Here is an 18,330-nt window from a genome sequence, read left to right as displayed (position 1 = left end):
TTTTGTCCATTTATTGTTTACATGGCTATCAGCATGTTGATGCAACCTTTTTAGCTAATGTCGGCGTTACTAAATTACAAATTGCAAACTTAACATATGGGTTAGTTCAATTCTGGTTCTTTAAAATTTAAATATTGGATCGGTTTGATTTTCGTCTTTTAAACATGGGATTGTTTCATTTCGGTCCCTTAAATATAAGGTGCTCAACATTTTATTAGTGTTAGATAATTAAGCAATATATTAATGAAAATTAAACAAAAGGACTATATTGTTACATTTTAAAATTTAAGAGACTAAAATCTTTCAAGATCTAAGGAACCAAAAATATAATTTATATGATTCTCAAAAAATATATATAATCTATATTAAATTCCATAAATCAAAAATATAATTTATATGATTCTAAAAAAAAATGATTTATATTAAATTCGATATTCGATATGGCTTGATTTACATATCTTAGATAAGTCTTTTTCCTTTGTACTACATTCTCACTTCAAGGCAAAATTGCTATGAAGCTAGACGCAATTGAAAGGGCCTTGGTTAGATAACTAGTTCAATGGGCTTAAGCCAACTCTTTTTGGGTTGATTCTGATTAGCCCAAGTTGAATCTGAGTAACAAAAAATAGGATTGTGGTGGTTAGTTCCACTTATGGTGTGTTAGAAAGTTTGAAAAGAGAGGAAATGGGAGGGGAATAGTATTCCCTTCCTTTTGCTTCATTTATAAAATAAAAAATAAATGAAATTTTAAGTTGGAGATGGAATATAGACATTCATCTGTTTTGTTTGGATGTTTTAGAAATTAAAATAGGAAGGAGAATTTTATTTAAAGATATTGACATTAAATTAACATCATAAGGACAAAATTAATAATTTAAAAAAATTCCAATATTAGTGGAACCAATCCTTTTCCAAATTCCTTAATTTGGAGGAACTAAAATTGAGGGGATTTGGAAGGAAATGAGGGTTTAGAGGGGGTATTTTGCCCCTCCAAATCCCCCAAACTATTTCCTCCCTTAACTTTTTTATTTTTTAAAATAAACACTATGTTAAGATGTCTATTAGGTTTAGAATCTTCCCAAGTAAGCTCGAAAGTACATGACATTTCAATTTCCTAGTACAAACAAATTTTATTAATCCATCACATTTGGAATCTTTGATTGATTTTTCAGACTATTTGTCATTTTCTTTGGGATTAGGTGAAAATGCAATGATTGAATCTTAGATCTTGACCATCAAATAGAAAAATCATCTTATGCGACAGTCTTATGCATTACCCTCTTATAACATGTGGACCCCACATACCATCTCTATCACATGAGACGGGAGTGTCATTGATCTAAAATGTATAACAACTATTTATCAATTAACAATATTAATTGTTAACAAATAAATTGATTACATTTCAAGTACATCATATTACATTTCAAGCACAAATTGATTGTAAATAATAAAAAATTCATTTGTCCACCACATTTAGAATCTTTGTTCCATTTTTTAGACTAGTTCCTTTTTAGACTAGATTTTGACCATCAAATAGGAATATAATCTCATGCAATAGCTAATATGCAACCCTCCTCTCACAACATGTGGATCCCACATGCCTTTTTGATCACATGAAATGAGAGTGTCAATTAACCTAAAACTCCTTAACAACTATTTGTCAGGTTCACCACATGTTATCAAGGATCCAATTGTCACTTAATAGTCCTTAATTCTCAAAGTATTTTATGATATATCCTAAGAAATAGTAATGAAAAATACTCCAAGAATATATGTGCATGATACTAATAATTTAATCACTTTCCTCTTAGCTTATATAGGATAAGTATTAGTTGTTTATTGTATTAAAAATAAGTGGTCTTAAATTTAAACCTTGTCTCTGCTTTTTAGTGGTGAGCCAAGATTTTTTCTTGGGGGGATGAAATGAATTATGTATTGATGCATATATAAAGTTAAACTCAAAAAATATATATAAACAAATACACACATATGAGAGAGAATATAAATCTTAATTTTTTTCTATCCTAAAGTAAGTTATAACTTGCAAATTAATTACCATATATATCCTTGCAAGATTGAAGAGAAGCTATCATTTGCCTAAAGTATAGACATGTCAAAAAAAATCCACAACAAATTTTTAGAGAAATAAGGGGGAGGATCTTGGGATTAAGGCAAGGGGGTCCCCCTAACCATGTTGATTCCATTTGGCCATCTTAAATAATGAATTAGAGATCAGTGCCCAAGGCACATGCAACTTCTATATTGGGGGAGGTTGTTTAACAACCAACCTAACATCAAACAAGCATATGATTGGCTCACTTTATTCTAAGCGATCCAAATCATACTACAATTAACGTTGAATGCCTTGAATTAAGGTTGAATTTGTGGAAACTTACATCAATAGACACATTGCAAACTCATTTTAAATAATTTTTTTATTAAAAAAATATCTACAATGAGGATCTAGAGCTTTTGCGACTCACAAGATTGACTCGATTCTTAAGAGACTTTAAATATTAATTATTAAAATAATATAAAAATTGTGGTTTATAAAGTGTTACAAAAACACCAGTGGCAGAGCCATGTTGGGACCAAAGGGGGCCACACCCCCCCTCCCCCAATTTTTTTTTTTTAAAAGTTGAAATATATGGATTTGTAATGAGTTGTCCCTATTTTTTAGAAGAAAAAAAACTCAAGTTGATATCCTTTTGCCCTCCTCTCCGATTAGTAATTAGTGATAAATTTAAATATCAATAACTTAAATTAGCTAGGTATTCATCAACTTGTGATAAGCATATCAAAACTTAAAAAATTTCAAAACTTTGCCCCTACTTCATTAAATAAAATAAAATAAAAATAATTCCTCTCACTTACTTTGGCTATGATGGCAGTGTTTCTCAAAAAATTATGGTATTGTTTCGTACTGTTGTTTAAACATCAGTTTTTAATATTTAAACAATAATAACATTTCTGACCCATATTTATATAACACTCAAACATGTATTTTTACAACACTAAAAACTGAACAATATTAATCACTTAAACATTGCTACCAAATGGCCCTACACCACCACAAAACACGACACCACCAGTAAATCTACAACTGAATTGTTAAGCAACTCACCTTGAACCCACAGGTGAGTCTTTGACCATTTTCTCAATTTTAGTCCTCTTTCTTCCATACCATAATTTCTCAGTTTATCTCCTTCATCTTTCTTTGTCTCTGACTTTGATTTCCCTTTTCTTTATCTTATCTTCTTTTACTTCAACCTCTTCTGAATCTAAAGTTTTTGAGTGCCTTTAAGTTGTTTCAATTTCAAGAAAATCTGCTGTCCACGTGTATGGTTCAAAACCATACACTTAGCAATGTTAATTAATATAGTAACCACATCTCTCTTTCTCTCTCTTCTAATTTTGTTAAAGAACTATTTTTTTCTCTACTCCCCAGGTAAATGATTTTTCTTCTTATATATATATATATATATATATATATATATATATGTCCCTTCGGGGACATCCGATATATATATATATATATATATATATATATATATATATATATATATATTAATTGATAGATACTTTAATTAACATATAATATAATAAACTATTAGTTTGATAAAAGTATATAATATATCATATAAATAAATAAAATAATGGAAGATTTTATTTTATTATATTTTTTTACGTATTCAATGACTATTTGTTTAATTTTTTAGCAACCTTTAACTAATTAGTATATTTTTATCTTAATTATAATACTAAATCTAGGTCTATTGACAAACTAAAAACAATTAAGCTATAAAGTACTTAACTTTGATCTCTTATAAAAAAAAATATTGAATTGAGTTTTTTTTTTTTTAAAGTACTTTATAAAGTACTGAAAAACATGGGTTCAAAGTACTTTATAATGTAAAAAAAAAAAAAAAAAGTGATTAGTATCATATTTCTAATAACATATCTTAAAATGTGAAAAAACAGTTGATTGTTTGATAAGTATTTTTCTTTTTTAAGTGTGTTTTAAGTGTTGTCAACATCATTTGAGTCTCACAGTTTTCAAAATAATTATAACAATATCATTCAAAATTGTTACTTGAAAACTAAAAACTTCTCTTTAAAAGTGTAACTCAAAAGTGTAATTCATTAATATAGTAACTCAAAAGTGTTTAAATACTTTAAAAAGTTTATATTAAAAACGGTTCAAACACTAAAAACTGTTTTGTTTTCTTGGTTTAAAACGATTGCCACCTGCATAACCAGATGCCATAGACGAAAACTTAAAACAAATTTTAACACTACCTAGGCTAGAGCAGTCTAGCACTAGGCATATAGACTATAGAGTGAGACATAGAGAACCAATTGGAGAGAGAAATTGTCTCTTATTGCTCTAATCATCTTTAGATAACTTGTAAAGAAGATAAAGACTTACTGTTTAGACCGTTGTGGTATCTAGCTTTTACATAGTGCTAAAATTGGACATCTCATTCTCATATATGAAATGCCATTATTCACTTTTCTATCTACCACTCTTAAAGGTGGTAGTTCAAACTTCAAACAAATGAAATGGGTGTCAAAGGTTTGCATCTTGCTGGATGGTAAGGGTTATTACTTGTTTATGGAATAAACTACACCCCAACATCAGCCATAATCTGCTTTAAACACCTTAGTAACCAGTTCTTCTAGGAATAAAATAAAAGTACACAATTTCTCAATATTTCCAAATTAGTACGCTACCTCGCATATGAATCATTAAAAAAAGTTTAAATTGTATATTGTGGCAAGATCCATATGTGATATGCTATCCCGAAAATTGTAAATTTCTGTTTTGTTACCGTTAAACTCTATAAACACCTTAGTAACTAGTCTGTCTAGGAATATAATAAAAATACATAATTTCTCAATATTCCCAAATTAAACCACTACCTCACATATGGACCATATAAAAGAGTTAAAATTGCATATTGTGGTAATATCCTTGCGTGATATGGTAGACCGAATGTTGTAAATTTTTGTTGTGTTACTATTGAACTCTATGTATGAAGTGCTTCGCAAAATTTTGATACTCCAAGAATATCTTGCCGCAAAATAAAATCCCAATTTAGTACCAAAGACGTGGTGTTTCTCTTGCCAGCCATGTGGCAGAATGTTTTTGAGTTGAAATGTTCCTCAGTCACCGAAACGCTATCCTTTTCCTTTATGGGCTAAGGCCTTTTTTTTTTTTTTTTTTTTTGTGTGTGTGTGTGAAAGGAACTAAGGACTTTTCAAAGCCATATATTTCCCGCCTCTTGACTTCCCCTTTTAACTCTTATATTCTCTCCCTCAACTTCAATGTTGTAAAGCTTTGAATCAATATCATTTCTGAGAATTCCAAATCTATGATAGTTCAAGATCGAATAACTTGTTTCCAAAAGCTAAGGTGAGAAATGTTTAAAACTTAAGTGTAATACTTTAACAAAACACATACTACATATTTGATAAACATAACACACACTAGTATTACATATATTTGATTACAGGGAAGTCTGGACAATAGTGACAGATTGAAGAAGGCAATAAACTCACATTCAGTGAGCCTTCCTTGGAGACATCCTTATGCTTATGGTCATAAAGCTAGAACTAGAGGGACATGAAATAGAACATAGAACCACTTAGTTGTTATTCTTTAAACTAGTACACTTGCTAGCTACTACAACAAAGTTGAATCTTAGGTGGAGCAGACTGATAGATCCTTATTCTTGCTGATACGACTATTACACTTCAATGGAGTTTCAGGTTTCTCATCCTGCAAATAAGAGGAGAATTCAAAAACATTAGGCTTTGGCTAAAAAGAAAACGTATTCTATTTGTTTGATTTACATGTCACGTTTTTTGTGCCAACATGTGACACAATTTCATATATTAGTCATTGCATAATTATTAGTTAAACCCTCCTACAAAAAGAAAACCAAAAAAAAAAAATAGTTACTGTTAGTTAAAAACCTTAAGCATCCAAGGCACGTGGATCATTGTACTACATATTTAATTTGACATCATGGATTTAAGTATATGATCGAATATATGCAGATTTCATGTAAACTTGGACATGATATATTCCATTGAGGCCCTTTGGTTCAGGTTTTGTGGGCAAAAGTATAAATGATTGTGCATTCGAAAGCAATGAAGTACTTTTGAAATATAGACGAAATAATACTCGCTGTTTTTTAACTGAGTGTCAGAGAATCCAAATAAAAGTTGAAGAAGTAGACTTGGAAAAACAAAGTCAAGAGCTACTCTTATTATTACTGATTGGGTTCAAATTAATGGAAGGAAAGTCTTCCTAGGTAGTGGTGAATGGTTAAGGATTTTAGACACAGTTTACATTGTTTGTCAAGCAAGCAGTATATATTGCATAAGGTTTCAAAATATATATACAAATATGTAATCTATGGTACAGAAGATTTGTATCCGCGTATATATATATACTACCTCTTTTCCTCGTCGGTGTTTGCTTGGCTACTCCCACCAGTTGTCTTGTATTTGGGGAAGGGAACTTGGCCTGACTCAATATGCTTGACATCTTCAACAAGAAGTTCATAGTGCCTTTTCACTTCTTCTGGTGTTTTCCCACCAACAGCCTTAGCGACATTGTGCCAACGGTCAGGGGTGTCCTTATCATACACAGCAAGAGCCCTCTCAAAGGCCTTGTTCTCTTTTGCGGTCCATGAGTCAGAGGAGGACATTGAACTGGATGCCATTGCTTAGCTTAGGGTGTTATAGTGATTGCTTATTGAGTATAAACTAAGGTCTTGAGGAGGTGATAAACGAAGGGAAAATATTTGGAAACGTTTGAAACTTGAAAGGCCACAAAGATAGCGAGAGAGGTTTTGATGAGAGTCAAGAGAGGAGACTAGTCAAGGGTTGATATGTGCAAAGAGGTGGCACTGCCTTCTCTTTATAAGCAGGAATAGTGGGGTGAAGTGGGGTTGTGCCAGTTGGCCTACAATTTTGCAAAATTGTAGATGGAATTTCAATGATTTGTCTCCTTAGGAACCACAAAATGAAGAATGTGTATCTCAATTTTGCAAAATTGTAGGTGGGAGAATGTGTACCTCTAATAAGTAAAAGAAAAAGTAAAAGAATATTAAAATAAATTAATTAGTCCTATTCTTTTTTTAATAAGAGAGATCATATCATGTGAAAATTGTGTTTATAAGTTATAATCATTTGGATTATATACATAAAAACAAGGTAGAAGTCCTAAAACTAGAGAATAGACCTTCCATGTTTTGTTAAAAAAAAAAAAAAATTCTAAGCCTAGCAAAATTCACTTAGGGTAGTTTGTTAATTGTGTAACAGAAAGACACGAACTAGGCTTTCTTCATTTGAAATGAATCAATATTACAAATTTAAATACATATTCAATATAACGTCATATAAAATTTTAGAAGATATGACACTCTATACACTATGAAATTCATGAAAAAAAAAAAAAATCTATTAACCGTGAAATGAGCTTGAGGATCCTCTTCCCTAAGTTTCATGGTTTAAATTAAAAATTACAAATATAAACATGTATCCAATGAAAGCTGCCTATCTCCAGGAAAATTACACAATTTTTATAGGATTAAAGCCATAGAAGATAAGAATGCCACGGTAAGCTTCTCCATCTGTTTGGATTTCATTCAGATTTTTCCCCTCATTTTCTTATCCTACTCCTACTTTCCCTTGCAGTGACCACAATAAATCCAATGAAGGTACCAAAACTTTTTTCTTTTGAACCACAATAGAGATCTGCTAGCTACAATAAAAGGCTTGTAGAATTCTCTTCGTTTACAGGTGATCTTATCAATGTACTCTGTCCTGAACAACATTCCAAGCACTCTAGCTGGCCAAATGAGTTACATTGATTATATCATGTTTGCTTCTCCCAGGAGAGGTCAACATATATTACCGACTTTCTTTAGTAGTTGGGACCTTATTTTCGTGGATGTTGGCTTTTCTCTCAGAATGGTTTCCTCTCAACAAAATGTACTTTGGAGATTTCTTTTTTATCAGACAATGAAAGTTCCCTAATTCAATTATTACCTATGAAGCACGGGTGCGGGTGCGGGTGCGGGTGCGAAACTCGGTAATTTTTGAAAAAGTAAGATGCGGGTGTAGCAATTAAAAAATTATTAAAAATATTTTTATTTATATTTTTAATATATTACTAAGCATACTTTTCCACCTTATATAAACATATACCAAATTTAAGAGAAATAGTAGATAATAACTAAAACATGTTCATAAATTATATACAACCCACTTAATACTCTTTTTTTCTAGGCAAAATTAAATTAAATTGAATCCTTAATACCCCCACTTAATAAAGCTACCTTCACGTGTGTTTGAAATTCATTTTTTTCCCTTTTTGCCCTCAGTTATTTTTGTTTTGATAAACTTTTTGTCTTCAATTAGTCGGTCACTTATTGCTTACATAGAGTTTTCATCCTAGGGAATCACAATCACACAATTGTCGAAGTAGCAAGAAAAGCAAGCTCAGTTCTCAATAAAATAAAAAAAAACAGAGCCCTGTAGTGGCAAACTAAGAGACACACACAGAGAGACTTTCTTTTCCAAATTTCTCTCTTCCTCTCCTAATAATACTATTTCCCATTCTCACCCGCAATCCTTCACATGTTCCACAGAACTACACAAAGAATCTCTCCCACGTTCCCTTCATGTATTCCGGCATGATTTTTAGCCGTATCGGCCGTTTCGGTCAATTTCAGCCGCTGGCCAAAACGATCCGATTCGGCCGGTACGACCTAATTATGGCCGAATCGAAGTTGAGTCGGCGTGAATCAGAGCCGAGTCGGCGCGAATTCAAAATAAAAAATTTATAAAAAAAAAAAAAAAAAAACTCAGATGTGGCACTAACGCACGGGCAGCAGCGTCAGTGGCCGCACCCCACATCGGGCCTCGTTGGACTCCAGTGTGGCACCCTCCCAGCCGCGTTGGTGCTTCCCAAATTATTACCATCAAACTTCAATGAATGATTGAGGGTGATGTTATTATGTTACCACTGATAGACATGGCTGTGAACTCAAAGCATATGATATCATACGTAATTATGGATGCATAGTCCAAAAGTGATTCGTGATTAATATATGCATTATCTTCAGCTAATGTGAGAATATTTCATGGGTTAGCAAGTTTTATGATGAATCAGAAAAACCAATGTCATAACAGGAAGCATATATATGTATGTAGAATAAGTTGAGAATGAATTATTTTGTTTGATAAGAGTTTGGTTTAGTACTTTCTTGTGGCAGACAGTTTCAAAGCACATAACAAGAGAATACGACACACCGTACTGCTATAAATAACAAGGGTATCCACAGAGGATCTGTTTACTTTGTTGTTAGCTATTAGTTCAGGATGGTTTTCTAGACTACGGTCAAGGAGTTTGGCCACTGTGTCTTAAATTTTAATCCATTAGGGTTTAGAAATCAATGTTCTTTATTGCTATATGTTCTTATCCTTGGAAGTGATATGGAAAGTGATTTGAAGTTTTACCTCACTTGGATGAACACATGCATTGAGCTTGGCTGGCCCATATATCTCTTTCACCCTTGATAATGATGAAGATCCACAATCGTATCTTAGCAGATATCAGGTTAATAGTCATGGTATGGGCAACTGAAATGTAATAATGTTAGAGATTCTCTAGCGGTGGCCCAGTTTGGTTTGAACTTTCTATTCTAAGTAATAGTGAAAATAGAAAATCACCCCCCTTCCCTTTTTTTTTTTACCCAGAGATTTAGGATATTTTGGCCGTTTGTCTATGTCCACAGGTGCATTTATAGTTTATACTGCCTAAGAAACCCTAAACTCATTGCATTGATTTTGCTAACATATTTGTATCGTTCTGTGGGATTTCACTCCTAAGCCCCCCACCTATTATTCACTTGAGGCACGTAACAATCTATAAATATATATATAAACAAAGCTGAGAGAAAATTCAATTAAATTTTAAATTGAAATTCAATTAGAGTCTAATTTTGCATCATGTGTCTCATTTAATCTAAGTTTTTAAATTTTTGTATCAAGTGAGTTAATTTAGTGTAAAAATTAGATTTCAATTAGAGTTTAATTTTGCGCCACATGTCTCATCTAATCTAAAATTTTTAAATTGTGTCAAGTGAGTGAATTCAGTGTAAAAAAGAGGAGTCTAATATAAATAAACTTAGGTAATATATATATATATATATATATATGTATTTATTTATTTATTTATTTAAAACCAACGATTAGAGAAAATTTAATTAGAATCAAAATTAGATTTTGCCTTTATTAGCTTTTTATACAAATTAAATTGTTTAGATTTTTGCTGTTATTTATTTATTTTTATTTTTTTGGAACTAGTGAGTACATTTTTTATACTATTTCTATTTAGATATTTTTTATGTGAAGATCTTGAACGTAAAAAATTGTAATTAAGCTCAACAATTTCATGCACTTATCGTCATTCAATTTAGGAGATACTATTGAACCAATTTACTTTTTTATTTTGTGTTATATTTAGTAAAATTTCACAGGTAGTGGTAGTGAATTGATATTGTATATATAGTGTTCAATAGTGATTTTCAAAATTATATCTATAATAGCAGTGTAATGAGAAATTTGGCATAATCAATATCATTAAAATTATAAGGAAAAATCATTTTAGTACCTCTCAATATCCTAGTCGAACTAATGTCCTATATATTTAATAACTTAAACTAACATCAATAACACCACTACAATTCATCATTCTTATACGTAAACACATGTTATATACTAATTTATATAAAGATGCACTCAAGGCCGTTATTTGTGTTACTTTTTTATTTAGAATATGAGTCACTATCCCTTACAGAATCTTTTTCACTTTTTCATTATTTTACGTAGGAATGTTAATGATACTATGCACAATTGCCTACTACATTATACAACAGGAGATTAAGCTTTTCATGTCCTCCCACTTTCCCTAATCTCCATCACTTCCTACTAATGATGCCTAACAAAAACAGAATGTTTTAAAAAAGCTATATGCTTATTCTAGAAGAATAAAAAGGTTATTTTGTTTATTGACACTACTTTCTTTTCAAGATGATAAGCTTTTCTAAAAAGTTTAAGTTTCTAGCCAAAATGGGCAAATGCCCTTTCGTGCAAAAAAACCGCGTTTTGCCCATTTTTCAAACTAATTAGGGAAATGTCCCTGTTTTGAAACTCGATTTTCTCAAAATCGAGTTTCAATGTAAAACTCGATTTGTAGAAAATTGAGTATAGGGCGATCAAACTTAATATAAAAAAAAATGGAACTCGAGTTCATGAAACTTGATTTCCATTTAAAACGCCACTATAGGCCTCCCTGAACACAGCTATATGATCAAACTTTATAAATAAATAAAATAAATAAATAAATAAATAAATTTGCATGGAACTCAAGTTCATGGAGCTTGAGTTCCATTTAAAACGCCGCTATAGGGTTTTAAAATGCCACTATAGGGCTCTCTGAATGCATCTATATGATCAAACTTTAAATAAAAAAAAAACTTGCATGGAACTCGAGTTCACGGAGCTCGAGTTCTATTTAAAACGCCACTATAGGGCTCCCTGAACGCAGCTATAGGTATGGGGCGATCAAACTTAAAAAAAAACTTGCATGGATAAACTTGAGTTTCATTTAAAACGCAACTATGGGGCTTTAAAACGCCACTATAAGGCTCCCTGAAAGCTATAGGTATGGAGCGATCAAACTTAAAAAAAGAAAAAAAAAAAACTTACATGGATGAACTCAAGTTCCATTTAAAACGCCACTATAGAGCTCCCTGAACGCAGCTATAGGTATGGAACGATCAAACTAAAAAAAAACTTGCATGGAACTCGAGTTCATGGAGCTCGAGTTCCATAATTTTTAAAAAATTTTTTTTTCAGTTTATCATAATTCGATTGTCAAAAAATCAAGTTTTAAATTAAAACTCGATTTTCTAAATTGAAACTCGATTTTTAGAAAATCAAGTTTCAAAACATGGATATTTTCCTAATTAGTTAGGGAAAAAGGGCAAAATGCTAGATTTTTTTTAAAAAAAAAAATGGCAAAAGCCCATTTTCTCCTTAAGTTTCTTAGATTTTGTAAGCAACCCTAATTTTTCTATTTGATACATGAAGATTGTAAGGAAAAAAAAACCATTTCCCTTTCCTATATTTTGTTATATCAGCCTTTCAACCCTAATTAAAACTATGACTCCTAACTGCAGTCCCACATTTGGTTTTGTCAACATGAGCATAGCAAACAATGCATATCACTTGCTGGTTCAGAATTGTGTGCTTAACATGCAAGCGGGTTGGTCTCCTTGTATTCTTAGATTTTGTTTCTGGTAGTTTTGGGGTGAGCGTAATAATATTCCTTCATATTGTGCTTGGTTAGGGAGTATCTCAATCGAGAAAATGACACAGTTTATTGGGTGAGAGTGAGACTAAAAATATCTGTTGGGAAGAAAAAGCTAAATCTAAGAAAGCATCACATTTAGGAGCTTTGGCGGTGTGATACCATGGCTTTTAGGGGTGCAAGTTGGTATAGGGTAGCCCCAACCTATGGGACCTATATTAGTGAAAATCTTGCTAGTAGACATCAGTCTGGTCTATTCAATACTCCTAGAATCTGTAAGGCCAATTCTTGATATTGGAAGAAGTAGGAGTAGTGCGGCTGAAACAGGAAAGTCCTCATTGTATATGATTCGTTATGATCTTGATGCTGTAGTGATAGAATTTGATTGAGAACTTAGTTACGAATTATGTAAAAATTAAAAAAAAATAAAATTGATGCACTAAAACTCTCTAGACACTATAATTATATAAACAAGTTAGATACAAACTATTTGCAAAACAAAAGGCCATTTAGAATCATTATTTTCTCTTTATCCCAAAAAAAAAAAATCTTAATTTTATGCATCTCTCTTGTGATACTAACTGCATAATATATACCTGTTGATACTCTTTCCATTTACTCTCATCAAAAGTTATATAGGGTGACACACTCCACAGATTTTCATATCATATTGCCAACTTCCTTAGAAGTTGGAATTTGATTAGCAAATCAATGAATCACACCTCTAAATAGACCTCGGTAATTCTTGATTCAATAAGTCTTTTAGATACAAGATAAATCACAATATTTTTTTCATAATTGATAAGGTGGTATATGGTGATTGGTGTTTATTAAATGGGGTTTGTTTTATCAATCATTTTGAAAAAGATTGTGAAAAAGTTGTATCCCTATCAGATTGCTGCATTGATCTCTACAATAAATTGGAGGCAAAAGTGGCCCCCGGGCTTTCAAGTTGCATGAGTCATGGTCATAGGATTCTGGCCACATGCTAATGGGGCTAGCACTGATCATTAGTTGAAAACTACTTGAGCAATTTTTCTAGGAATTTGTACGAATAAAAAAGAGGAAATTTTTTTTTAAAAAAATAAAATAAAAAGTGATGCTTTGAGATACACCCTCCTACCGATATTTCGAATCCTTAGCATCCAGTCTATCTCCAAGACTCCAATAGAAAGTAATATGTGTGGAATCCTCCTCCTTCTCAAAAACACTAGTGGTCCTTCCTCACTAGTGGGAGAAATCGATCTACCTTGGACTCTTGATGGTCCAACAGTGTCTCTTCCTAGAAATTTGTTTACTTAGATTCAAAAGGTTAATGTAAAAGTAAAAGGTATTAGGAAAATGCTAAAATCATAAACTTTATTACAAACTACTGATGTAGGGGATGATTATTGATAGGTAAAGATATGATGTTAGTGGTTGGCTTAAATGAGAATCAGTAAGAATTTGTCACCTTAACAATTTGTAAAATGTTGTAAAATAATGTGTGTCTGTATTACTTATTAAGTATTAAGTATGTTAATCGGATTGTTGATTCAGATTACATTTTTTTTTACCATTTATAGACAAGGGAATCTGGAATCCCTAACTTAATGGTGAAGAAAAAAGTCCGCCACTAAGACTTGGTCGGCAGGTCCTACATTTTTGCCGCAAAGGCATAAAGGGTATCCTTTTATAGATGGAATCTTTGAACGAAGGGGTGTGGTGAATAGAAGTTCTAATGGAAGGCTTAGTTGTAGGAAGGATCAAGGAACTTCACAATATTATGGGGAATATGCATTAGAAAATACCACTTTAGTGAATGAAAATTGAACACCTCCTTAAAAGAAAAAGAGTCTGCTTGCATTTGTATGTACAATCGTTAAGATATGAAAAAATCTAAGATGGACCCAATGTTCTAATTTTTGGATTAATTGTTGCTTATACCCAAAAATTAATAATTTAGTAGATAGCACAATCACAATAATAATAATAATAATAATAATAATAATAATAATAATAATAATAATAATTACCACAATTCAAAGAGATTAATAAAATAGTGACAAAACGGAAACTTTTAAAGAACTCTTCAAAAGAAAAATCATTCTCTAAGAAGCTGGACAATAGTTTAGACTAACAAAAATTTTGTAAAATAAATTCTTTATTCAACCTCAATAAACAATTTGGTCGACTCCCACCGCAGTGACCCCAAAACTTTAGAATCTTTCTATAAAATTTCTTGTACAAACAAACTCGTTTGTAACCATTAGAACTTTGGTACTTTAAAGAACTCTTAATTTGGAGAGAAACAACAGTAAACTCATTGTCAAAGAACAAACTTTGTGAAAATCAATTTATAAATTGATCAAGCTTGTAAAAGAATGGGGAAAGTTTTCACCTCTCTCTACCTCAAATTTGTACAATTAATAACGCCTCTTATATATGGGAAGAATTAGGTTAAGTCGTGAAGCCAACTATTTTGGTTTATTTTTTGGCACAATCTTAATTGTCCGAACTTTCTATTTAAGTTTTGGTCGAATGAGGATCTCAAAAAAAAAAAAAAATCCAATTTCACTCAAGCGAGAATAGGGTCATTCAAGTAGTAAGCCTTATGAATTTTGATTTTATTTTTCAACCCTACTCCTGGACTCAACTCAATATCTATACAAACCAAACTATTTAAGTACAATCCTCACTGACACTTATTTTGTTACAGGAATTACTCTAACATGACCTAAAACCTAGAAGGATATATTTCTTTTACATATGATTATACGAATATAAATGAAAGACGTCGAAACCATATAGTAGCCCTTATAAGTTGATAATACATATGTGGCCAATATAGATTGGATAAGATATGATGCATTCACACGAGCCATGCAAAATTTGGCAAAAAGAAATCACAAAAAAATAGATAAAACTTCACAGATTGTCATTTGTCACCAATCATCATTCCATATCCATTAATTACTGGGCAACCAATAACGTTGTTTTTTCAACTCTGTAGATCATGTTTGGACCAATGTTAGAAAAGAACTTGGCTTTCGTTTGGGTGTGGAAATTTCAAATTTTATTTCTGATAAAAACTGACTTCAAATTTTGCATGTGACATTAACCCACAATGTGGTATTCTTGTGTGTGTGTTAGAAAATTCAGTTGTGAAAGACCAAGATATTGTGGGGCATGCATTTTCGTATCCTCACGCTGATCTTGTCTTGTCATTCTCATTAAAGTGCATCACAAAGTCAATTCTTTTGTCTCTTTTCTCCTTTGTGATTTGCTGGAGATCCAAATGGCGGAACTTTTCATCTCGGCCGTCCCGATCGAATAATAGGAGTAATATTTTAATTTTTTTTAAACTTTTTTTCTTGTTAGATGGCTAAGACTTAACTTTTCATCTCGGCCATCCAAAGGGTATCGTACGGGATCTCAATCATGATGTGCCTATGATACGGTGAAGTTGTGTTCTTTAAAATGTCATCTTTTAGATAAGTCTTGAAGTTCTAATAATTAGGAATAAGGCTTTCATTGATTCACATTTAGACCTATCATTAACATCACTTTATTATTTATTATTCATAACTTGTCACATTGATGGTTGTGAAATTAGTTGTGACTCTAGTCTTGACTTATTGAATAATTAACTTAGCTATCTTTTTTTTTTCTTTTTTCTTTTTTTATTATTATTTTTTTTTATATAGAGAGTTTCAACCTATGACATTCGCTCTTAATAATAGCTCTTTATCATTAGACCAAGACACCAATCAGTTTTTGTGTAGACGGGAATTGAACCCCAGATCTCTTATACAACCATCAGAAATTTTACCAGCTGAACTAATTGGAACTCACACCTAGCTATCTATCAATTGATTGAGATTAGAATCCTTTTTCATTTGAAATTGATACATTATATAATTTAGATTAAGTATTCTAATTTTGAATGTGTATTCAATGTCACATTATTTATAATTTTTATCTTATTAAAAAAAATTGTAATTTTTAAATGATGTGATATTTTTCACGAGTAGCACTAGCAGCCAAGGGGATAGCAATAGGTTTAAGTAGATTTCTAACCAAGAAGAAAAAAAAAACAGTAAAATGTACCATTTCCTTTTTTCAAGTGAAATTGATAGGATCTTTGATTTCTTTAGTTGTTATCAATTTATCACTAGGGGTCGGCAACAGCCTAACAGGAAATATGCCTAGCAGTATTAAACAGCACCGCATTATTTTAAAGCCATTTGAAATTTTGCATGCATTTTGTGTACTAAACTGCTTAACATGCCCTTCTGATCTACTTCCAGGGAACAATAATATATATATATATATACACACACACACATATGGTCTTTTGTTACTGAGGCACTTCTATTAATTGTATATATTCATCAAATAACATAGAATTATAGTCAGTGTATGCATTGTTTTTTCTTTTTTTCCTAAGGAGGGGCGTTACGTTGAAAAAAAAAATGTAGGAAAAAGTTAAACTCTAAATCAGTTTGGAGTTATTTTTTTAATTTCCTCTAACCTATTATGTGGCAATTGAAAAAACTGTTCATGTGTTGCTTTAATAACATGATTATTATAATAAACTCTGTGATTTATTTAAATAATATACATAAATAGTCTTATAAATCACTTCTTAATAGTTTAGAAGAGATTTCTCATAAACGGATTTGGAGCTAATCTTCATCCAAACTGTATGTTCAAGACAAAATATTCCCCTATTCCATGGTTATCCACTTATCCTAGGTTTGGCAAAGAATCATTTCAAATGTCTATCCTTTCAAAATGCAAATATCAATTCTAGAGCAGGAAGTTTTGGTAAAATATGAGACACTAAACAATGACGACAGAACAATTGTAGCTAAGCCTGCAGACCTAGAATACCAGTCGTGTCAATGCCATGCAAGATCTATAATCTATTATTAATATCTTGTACCTGTTTGATCGAGCAAAACCTAGGTTTTGGACAGTAGCTATATGTTAGAATTTGACGGATCTTATAGCAAGATCCTCCGTATGTCACAATTCATATCATTCGACCCTTTAGGTACATTTGCAATATGTACTGGTTTTTAGATTCGTTCCTCTGATGTTTGTCTCTTTGGCGTTTAAGAATAAAATGCTTTGTCGAGGACACAAGTCAGTTCAAGTTTGAACCACTGAACATATAAGATTTCCAAGGGGTTAGCCAAGTAGCTTCTTCTTGTTTATTTTGGATCCAAAATATTGTTGTGTCTTGGAATGGAGGCCGGGAAGAGAAAAAGAGAAGATGAGTAGAATGTACCAAAGCTGTAAAGCACAAGCACTGGTCCAAATCGTGAACCCACAATGACTTTTCTAGTGGTCTTACATACCATTTATCTAGATAATTATCTAACAACTTCAATGAAGTAATTTGGTGTGATTATCGTTTTAATTAGCAAAATTTTATATTATTAAATAAGAGATTTGAAGTTTGAACCCCACATATATCAAAAATAGATTGTTATCTTAATTGACGATAAGAGCAAATGATCCAAATGAATTGTATTTGTATCTAAGAGTCGATTTCAATTAACTTAACTGAAAAAATTTAATGTCGTCAAATAAGAGACCAACAACTAATTGATATCTTGACCTGACGATAAAAAAACAATCATCATAAATTGTTGAACATCATAAGTAAAATTATATTGTATATCTAAAAGATATCAAACTTGTGGTTGTCCTTAAAATAAAAATAATAAAAAAAGAAGGAGAAGAGAGAGTTTATAGCTACAAATTGAAGTAAACCTCAAAATGAGTATATTCTTGACCCTCAAAATAAAAATGCCAAAATTACTACAGAATTGACCTTGCCTAGCCCTTCCTACAAGTGCGGCACACACAAGCACAAAAGCACATATAGACAATGTCGTTTGGGTTAGCCATAAGACCTGCCTGTTGGGTCAGAAATTATTAGA

At 31.5% G+C, this 18,330-nt stretch overlaps 1 protein-coding gene across 1 annotated transcript; it reads right to left on the bottom strand.

Moving 5' to 3' along the window:
- Positions 1-5,471: 5,471 nt before the first annotated feature.
- Positions 5,472-6,909, bottom strand: LOC142642625 (protein RADIALIS-like 3). Its single transcript, XM_075817022.1, has 2 exons — positions 6,469-6,909; positions 5,472-5,785 (listed from the first exon to the last, which is right to left on the bottom strand). Exons 1-2 carry the CDS (start codon positions 6,735-6,737, stop codon positions 5,761-5,763), a joined length of 294 nt encoding a protein of 97 aa, XP_075673137.1. The 5' UTR covers positions 6,738-6,909; the 3' UTR covers positions 5,472-5,760.
- Between the last annotated feature and the right edge of the window lie 11,421 nt (positions 6,910-18,330).

This window comes from Castanea sativa, chromosome 7, assembly GCF_040712315.1.
Source record: "Castanea sativa cultivar Marrone di Chiusa Pesio chromosome 7, ASM4071231v1".
Lineage (NCBI taxonomy): Eukaryota > Viridiplantae > Streptophyta > Magnoliopsida > Fagales > Fagaceae > Castanea > Castanea sativa.
The sequence above is the reverse complement of the archived record's forward strand: the minus strand, read 5'-3'. Positions and strand labels throughout refer to the sequence as shown.